The 8,981-nt window shown below is 39.9% G+C and overlaps 2 protein-coding genes across 2 annotated transcripts; one reads left to right on the top strand and one right to left on the bottom strand.

Moving 5' to 3' along the window:
• Nucleotides 1-909: 909 nt before the first annotated feature.
• Nucleotides 910-4,060, top strand: optc (opticin; the record flags this gene model as incomplete). Its single annotated transcript, XM_010773979.1, has 5 exons — nucleotides 910-1,125; nucleotides 1,262-1,420; nucleotides 1,508-1,710; nucleotides 2,273-2,368; nucleotides 3,593-4,060. Coding segments are annotated over 5 exons (842 nt in total), but the record flags the coding sequence as incomplete, so codon positions are not given.
• Nucleotides 4,061-4,400: 340 nt separating this feature from the next.
• Nucleotides 4,401-8,493, bottom strand: LOC104947867 (voltage-dependent L-type calcium channel subunit alpha-1S-like; the record flags this gene model as incomplete). Its single annotated transcript, XM_010773980.1, has 5 exons — nucleotides 4,401-4,752; nucleotides 5,452-5,597; nucleotides 6,317-6,433; nucleotides 7,626-7,756; nucleotides 8,392-8,493. Coding segments are annotated over 5 exons (506 nt in total), but the record flags the coding sequence as incomplete, so codon positions are not given.
• Nucleotides 8,494-8,981: the final 488 nt, after the last annotated feature.

Below are 8,981 nucleotides of genomic sequence, written 5' to 3'. Positions count from 1 at the left end.
TAATCACACAACTGTGATCACACAACATCGCTGCTATAGCCCGCGTGCTAGCAGATACACTTTTACAACATCAGGAGGATACGTCCCCTCCTAAGCCAGAAAGCGACGCAACTTCTGGCCCAGGCTTTCGTCATCTCACGCCTAGACTACTGCAACTCCCTCCTGGCTGGTCTACCTGCATGTGCCATCCAACCTCTGCAGCTCATCCAGAATGCAGCGGCTTGTCTGGTCTTCAACCTTCCTAAATTCTCCCACACCACGCCGCTCCTCCGCTCCCTTCACTGGCTTCCAGTAACTGCTAGAATCCACTTCAAGACACTGGTACTTGCGTACCATGCTGCGAATGGATCTGGCCCTAACTACATTTAGGACATGGTTAAACCATACACCCCAACGCGTGCACTCCGCTCTGCATCAGCCAAACAGCTCGCTGCACCCGCACTGCGAGGGGAACCCAAGTTCCCATCAGCAAAAACACGTGGGTTTGCTATCCTGGCTCCAAAATGGTGGAATGAGCTCCCCATTGAAATCAGGACAGCAGAAAGCTTACACATCTTCCGACGCAGACTGAAAACTCATCTCTTTCGGCTCCACTGCGAGCAATAGAATTACTAACAAAGCACTTATATACTAATAAAGGGCTGGCTTATCTAAAGCAAGTTGAATAGCACTTGAAATGTTTTAGCTCTATGAAACCTGATGAACTTATATGATTCTGTTTTCTTCAAGTTCGTATTTTGTTGGTCGAACGCACGTAAGTCGCTTTGGATAAAAGCGTCAGCTAAATGCAATGTAATGTAATTTTACAATAATGAAAACTAGTTATCAGTATTATAATATATGTCTGCTATTTGATCCCCCAAAACAATGGTACTTAAAATAATAAAACAAATACAAAAATAGATAATATATTTGTACCATTCAAATGCAAATGTATTTCAACGGTCTCTCTCTTCCTTGCTGCCCATGGAGAACAGATTGAGGTGGGCACCGTAGCTCCAGACCCCCCCTCTGCAGCAAGCCTGCCCACAGCTGAGTACCATGAGGAGGAGCTGACCCTGCCCCCAGCTCCCGTCACTCTGGACTTCAAGGGACCGGGTCTCTTTGGCCCTGATACTGGCGTTGGTAGGTCAAAGCATCAACTGTGTGTACAGCTACAGGTTAGAATAAATACAAGTATTAATGTGTGAGCTGTGTTGTGTTTCTGCATATGGTTAGATGTGTGTGCACAGGTATTACAATCTAAACTCTGTATGTGCAGGTATGCCCACCTGCTTGCTGTGTGTGTGTATTGGTGGGAGTGTGTACTGTGATGACACAGGCCTGGATCAGATCCCACTCCTTCCTAAAGACACCACCCATTTTTATGGCCGCTTCAACAACATTCGACATGTCAAGAACACAGACTTTAACTACCTCAGTAAGGAATCACTTTGATTATTTGAACCACCATACACTCTAAGATAAATGATGTATGATTGAAGATATTTTTTTGTTTTTGATATAGATCAACTCCAGTCCATTGATCTGACAGGGAACCAGATTTCAGGGATGGATGAGGATGTGTTTCTGTCTCTGCCGCAGCTTCACCAGTTGCTGCTGGCTGATAACAACCTGCAGAGCATGCCTGAGCTGCCAATCACCATGAAATACATCGATGTACACAACAACCGTCTGATCAGTAATGGGGTACATTCTGAGGGATTCAAGGTAAATATCATATACATCTTAAAAAATTCTATTTTACACATGAAGATTAGTTTATTTGTTGTAGTAGTACCACTGTTTTGTGGATCTGGATCAATTTAGCATTTTATAAATTAAAAACATTGCTTAGAAATTGCCGTATGCCATCTCTTGAACATTATAAGTGAGGCCCCTGATGAGTTTAAAAATAATTAAAAAGCATATATTTAGAAAATAACCAAAAGAGAAAAATCTGTAATTGGTAATAATCATGTAAGCATGTATAATTCTGTATGTTTGGTTGTTCAAGTCAACAGCTGCATCCACAAAGGAAGATACTGTAGAACTGTTTTTATTCTTAATGTATTGCCTCCTCGTTCCTGCGTGGCGTATAAGAGAGGTGTAACACACCGTGGTTATAATCAGATCAGTCGCAATTGTTTTTAATGAAACAATAATAACATGTTGGGAAACAGGGAACATATTAAGACACTACTTGGTAAATTCAAGGAATTGTAGTCAGTCAATATCACGTGGGCGTGTTGCTCCCTCTTGTGAGACCTCTGTGTGTTTCTTTTTCCTGCAGGACATGAGCCAGCTGGAGTTCCTCTATCTGTCTGACAATAAACTGGATTACATTCCTGTACCACTACCACTGGGTCTGAGAGTTTTACACCTGCAGGTAGAAGCACATTCATGTCATGCCTCTTTTTCTTTGTTGCCTTTAAAGGGAAATTAAGAATCAGAATGTGAACAGTTTATTTATCCCGGGGGGAAATTGGGTTTCGGTAAATTCAATATTGATGTGATAAATAACTAGATCACTTAAAAAAAGAAACTGCCAGTTCACCAACAACTAGCCTGGCTACAGAATGCCAGGATAACTTAACATGGCTCTGCAATCACACTGTTATCCCAACACATTTCTGGGAAACAATTGTGACACAGAGCTGGGGTCTGTTGCTGTTAAAAAAATGAATGGCCTCTTGTTCGTTCTGTCATTAACCTGTTTTATTGATCGTTGCTTTAGGTCATACCTAATTTTCCACGTCACACAACTGAATAAGTAAACAACAACAACAACACAAAACTAAAAATTCCAAATGGGAATCCAAATCCAAACAAAAGAACTAGTAACCATTAAACTGAGACAATAGATGGCCACACAAAGGGGAAAGTATCTTATAAAGAAAACATGTTGACTAAGCCGAGAACAAATCCAAAAGGTTCATATACACAACTACATGATATATGATATGACAACAATGCAATATAATATATCTAGCTGATTTCGGTGATGGTGGTGGTGTGAAGAGTCCATGTCAGGTCCTCAGTGAAGAGTCCATGTCAGGTCCTCAGTGATGTGGACCCAGAGGAACCTGAAGCTGCTGACTCTCTCCACGTAGTCCCATTGATGGCGATGGGGGCGTGTCCCTCTCTCTGCTGCTTCCTGTAATCCACAATCAGCTCTTTGGTCTTGCTGACGTTGAGATGGAGGTTGTTATCCTGGCACCAAGATGTCAGGGTTCTGACCTCCTCTCTGTACGCACTACAGAACACTACAAAGATTTTAAATTAAAAAATTGGAAAGTTCGAAATATAAAAGCACTTTATCAAGATAGGGCATAAGATGGAAAATGCTGAATGAGCACCGTCATTTACATGACCTGTATTTGTTGATCATGATAGTGCATCACTTGCATAGCATTATCTGCTTTGCACTTTCTTTAGAAAAATACTTTGTGACAGCAATCTAACTTATGCAGACTTACTTCATTTAACTCAAAACATAGTTTCTTATTTTTTTAGGGAATGATGTAGCTTCAATGCAGACCCTTCACAAATGATGAACGCTAATACTCTCGGTTTTAAAACATAAACTGTATCTTTCATGTGCCCCAATCAGAATAACAACATCCAGACTCTGTACGAGGACTCCTTCTGTAACAGCCATGATCGCCACTTCACCCGCCGTAACCTGGAGGATATCCGCCTGGACGGCAACCCCCTAAACATCCAGCTATTTCCCCAGGCCTACGTCTGCCTGCTCCGCCTGCCTGTAGGGAGCCACTGAGAGCTGCCAGAAACCAAATAAAGAGCCTGGAGAGGCCAGGAGGCTCTGAGGAGGGATGGAGGTTATAGATACTGTCATGGGGTTGGAAAATGTCCGGTTACTCAGAAATACTTGTATTTGTTATGTCAGTGGTAAGTGAATGTTCTAGGATATATTTTATTCTGTGGACCAACTTTTCAACACACACTAACAAACACCTGTATTTTTCAAAGATAGACGCAAGTGTTAGTGTTCCAGCAATACAAGAACCATGTTAATGGGAATCTGTCACGCTGTTGAAATACTGTGATAGTGAGAAATGACATAAATAATTATAAATATTCAAAAATAATGTTCATGGTTTTTTCTACTTTGTTCCATTGTATTGACATTTTTGGATGAATATTTTTCTGGGTTTTGCACTGCAGATTCCATATGGGGCTGGTGGGTGTGTGATTAAAACAGGAAGTGCTCTATAGTAACAGTGAACAAGGGCTCAAGGCATGCAACTGTTGAGATACGGGATGGATGTTAGACGACTTTATCTAATGTGTATGTCAGTAAGAACATTAAAACGATTAGAACACTCCAAAGTGAACACCACAAGATATAGTGAAACAATAGATACAGTTATGTACTGTTCAATTCTTTATTGCTATTTTGCACACAAAAGGTTAGAACTGATACTTCCTGCAGGAGAGAGATCCTGTGCTCGATGTGTATGGCTGGAAGTGTGTAAGTGATATGTGAATGTTGTGTTTGCAGTTACACCATGCTGGTGATTTTCAAAAGACAAGGAACGCTTTTTCTGTAACAGGCGGGGTTGTGCGGCATGACAAGGTAACGGTCAGCTCTGGAGCTTTCTTGGTTCTAAGCCTGGCAGCTCCTTGCATCACTCCTTTGCATCCGGTGAGAAGCTCCTGCCGCTCCATTTTGCCGACACCACGGCTCTGAAGCGCTCAGACCAAGATCAAGGATCCAAAAACAAATCTTTAATCTAATGTTAATAAAGGCTGAAAAAAGACAGGGAAAACTGTCAAATAATCTCAGAATATTAGAATCTAACATAAAATAACATTACATGATGATAATACATTAACACAATATATGTATATAACTGCAGCATCAAGCACTGACAGTGCTCATTGTGTGTGAACAGCGCAAAACATTAGAAAGAGAGACAGTATGACACAGCATGGCCTCCAACAGGGTGTGAGTCAGTGATGTTGTGCACATTGTTTTAAACATCTGGGACAATACAGTTTCTTTTGGGAGTGATAACTAATGTCTCATTTAGCTACAATTAGGTTACTAATGCTCATCGACTTCAACACTTACTATTTACCTAATAACCTGCAAATGTGTCATCAATTTGTTATACCACATATATTTTATTATAATACTATTTCACAAGGCGACCAGGACATGAAGAATTATGGTGCAGATTATCAGAATGTTGCACTGAGTTTCAGGCAGTGGTCAACAAAATCCTCATAAGGAGTACGTGACTGCAGAGAGGAAGGCACACAGTAAATGAAACAGCGAGTGAAATAAAGTTAAAAGTTATGTTGTGTTCATTATTAACAACACCAATACTGTACTGTGTTGTCTCTCCAGAGCAGCAAGAAGCCATGTGCTTTGAATGCATTACAGTTAAGGATCCAGCAAACCAAACGGTTTACATACACAAACAGAAGTGTGAGCACACAGACCTGGGACTTGTGTTGCCGTTGGTGATGTTCAAACTGTTGTTGAACCCTGCCCTCTGCAGGGGCCGCTGGCTGGTGGCCTGGCTGCCATTGGCTGCCTCGCTCTCTGCAGAGAAAGGGTCTGAGGTTCCAAAAAGACTTCCATGTCTCTGTTTTAGAGAAGAGAGCACAGTTATTGTGGTCTATATTCTTAATTGACACATATGTCAAATGATGTCAATACAAATGAACACAAAAACATTTGACCTTTCTAGTATTTACAGATGACAGCAACATTTATATTTGCATTATGCCCCTGTGTATTTATTTGCAAGGACTTACTCTTGGTCACCCAACTAAAGCTGCAAAAGCGTGAGTGAATTATAGATGAAAACAATACATTTTGCATTTATAATTGTTGTTAGGTCGGGTTAAGGGTTAAAGATCTGTAGCTCTTCCTTTAACGGCTGGCCTGGTTTTGTGGTGTCAGAGGCTCTATTTATTATCATAAGATTTGTGTTTGATTTTCAAATAAAACATTGAGTCGGAACGAAATGTCAGTCGGGTGGAGTGATGTTGAATTCTGCAAGGGAGCATACTATTAAAGTCCAATGGGCTGTATCATATCAGATCTCTTAGATCAGGGGTTCCCAAAGTGGGGGTCGCGACCCATGATTACAAAATAAAAATGGAAAATTAAAAAAAAAAAATTATAATTTTTTTTTTTTTTTTAAATATATATTTTTTAAATTATTATTAATAATAACGTTTGCATGGACATTTTTTTCTTTGACAATCCACTAGCGCAGTGTTTCTCGAACTTTTTCTTTTTTCTTTCTGGAAATAGGCTGATCCTTCGTTCTGTCATCCCTTCATCCTGTCCTGTTACCCTGAATATGCCCTCTTCGTCAGCAGCCCCCTCCATCTCCTCTTCAGTCACAAGGTCTCCAGAGATGGCCCGATGGAGCTCTGGAGCCGCCTCCTCCTCTATGTTCCTCAACCCTGCCTGGTGGACACAAAGAAACATATGTATTGAAGAAAACTACTACCAAAGTCATTCCAGCCAATGGGTGTGTGCAGACCATCATCTGCAGGATGGCAGTGCGGGCGGGTCTTGAGCAGAGGACCAAACTAGGTCCTGAAATTCCCTGTTAAATAAAACATGCCCTCTTCTTCTTTATATTTATTTGAGTTGTTTAGCATGTGGATTCTACTTTGTCTTTCCAGTCTTTTTACATTTGCTTATCCTTTAAAGATGGCACCTATCCGTCAGACTGAGGGGCCTTTGAGGGGAGGGGAACTCGGGGACATACACAGAAGGCCTGCCTGATATTTGTTTTACTTTTGAAGTAAAACTGGAAGCACTACAGTACGGATGGCAACAGACCCAGAAGCTGCCCCTCACTGTGCGCTCTGCAGCTGTAGGCCATGCTCAGTACTGCTGCTCCAACGCTGAGTGACTCCTTGGTATCAACTGATATAACCACCTAGTTTACCATATTTCAGATTCTTTGTCTAAGAGCAATCCTAGAGCCTTTTTATTGTTCATTTAAATAATTTCAAAACCAGACCATTTTGTTAGGACCATCACAAACATGATGTATATTTTAGCAAACCTTGAAACTTAAGAATATATTCAGTATATGGAGAAAAGTGCATCCATTCGAAGGTGAACCTTTAAGCGAGTGACTGCTGAGTACACTGTTAATACAAATCATATTTTTCAAAGGATCCTATACATTTTTGTAAGTAAAGTACCCAAATAATATTCCTGTTAGACACAATTTTTTTATTTTTAAAGAACAATAAGTGGCAAAATGTAAGATGACCTTAAAAAAGTTTAGGCAAAAAAGAAATAGTCCACATACAGAGAGAGGTCAAGTCCACAGTGAATGGGGAAGGAGTGGAACGTTTATTTGAATGGGCCTATCCTCATGCAACTCATGCAATTTCACACTTGAACATTACTTATATGCACATTTAATGAACAGTAAGTATGTTTACAGTACAATCATGTCCGACACACTCAAAGAGCACTCACAATCATGTACTACACACTCAAAGAAAACATACATATGCTGGAACCATTATCCTTACTCACTGTTGTGTGTTGCATTTACATGAATTAAAGGTGTAGTAAAAATCTATCAAAGAATAATCAAACCATTCACTAGACATCCCATGGCATTAATACTAACCTGTATCCCAGAAGAAGCACTTTTCTTGGTGGGCTGGCACCCATAGTACTCTTCCTGTCTCTTCTTCATTTTCCTGAAATAATCCTGGATCAGGAAGGTGGCGTAGAACTTTCCCACTGTCACCTCATCATCTGCTCAAATACAAAATCCATGTAAACTGGAAATGCCATTAAATCCATTCAGTTTAAAGCGTTTTAATCCCACAGTGGCCCTTTGTGAACACCCCAGACAGGAAGCATATGGCACATTTAAAGTCAATGGAAAGAAGCTACAAGACAGACATTTATGAATGCATGGGGCCATGAAGATGTCTCAAAATGAAAGTATTTCAACTGAAAGTGAATGATGTGCACTTATATTTGCCCAATATATGCTTGTAACATGTGAACACATGACACCACACAAACATTCACAGCTGTGGTTATCTTAGTGGAGATCAGATCTCTTGTCTTTAAGTTGACTTACAAAATCTATCCAGGGACTACAGATGAAAAATAGCCTCTTGGCTAACTGGCACATTTACAGAAATGTTGATTAATGTGCAATGTTAAATAAATGAATGAATAAAAAAACGATCACATAATTTAGAACTTTTGCTGGCAATGTTGGAATGAAGTTGGTGAGGAAATCTTACAAAAGGCTTTAACTTTGCTGAAACACTTTGAACTAGCAAAACTACTACAATATGTAAGACCTAGCACAATTTATTCGGACCAATGCTTTCTTGAGAAAACTAAAGTTCATTTAATTTATCATAAAAGTTGACCTCCTATAGGTGGGATGACTTGGTCCAGAAGTTTCATACTGGTGCGCTTCCAGATCTTCTTGATAATTGCCCTCAGTTCCTCGTTTGCTTGTTCAAAATTACCTGACAAAATGGAAAAGGGCAATGAGATTCATGACGATAAAAAGTGTTTTCATTGTGTAAAAGCAAGTTTGGATATTACCCTTGAATTCATGAAAATGAATACCAATAAAACTAATAATGATAATGTAATCATATATCATGGTTGCTCAGGGCCGGCCCTTGGCATAGGCAGTATAGGCGAATGCTAAGGGCGCATCAACCCATCGGGGGCGCCGAAAAGTGGGGAGAAAAAAAAATGTGAAATGACATTTCTTTTTCATAACAATCAACTAAGTACATCTTATTGTCTTATACTATCAGAACTACGCCTATCAAGTTGAACTGCCAGTAAAAAACAGAGGTTTATGTGAAATAGTTCTTTTTTTGAAATAATGGTTTTAGTGTGCAATTATAGGTTTTAATTTTGTATTAGTGTTCATTTAAAAATAAATCAATCTCCCAGAAAGCGTAATGTGTGCTTTTATTAACATTGGAATGTACTGTGTAAG

The sequence above is a fragment of the Notothenia coriiceps genome, unplaced genomic scaffold, assembly GCF_000735185.1.
Source record: "Notothenia coriiceps isolate Sejong01 unplaced genomic scaffold, NC01 NC01_scaffold00013270, whole genome shotgun sequence".
Taxonomy (NCBI): Eukaryota; Metazoa; Chordata; class Actinopteri; order Perciformes; family Nototheniidae; genus Notothenia; species Notothenia coriiceps.
This window is presented reverse-complemented; position numbering and strand designations above follow the sequence as displayed.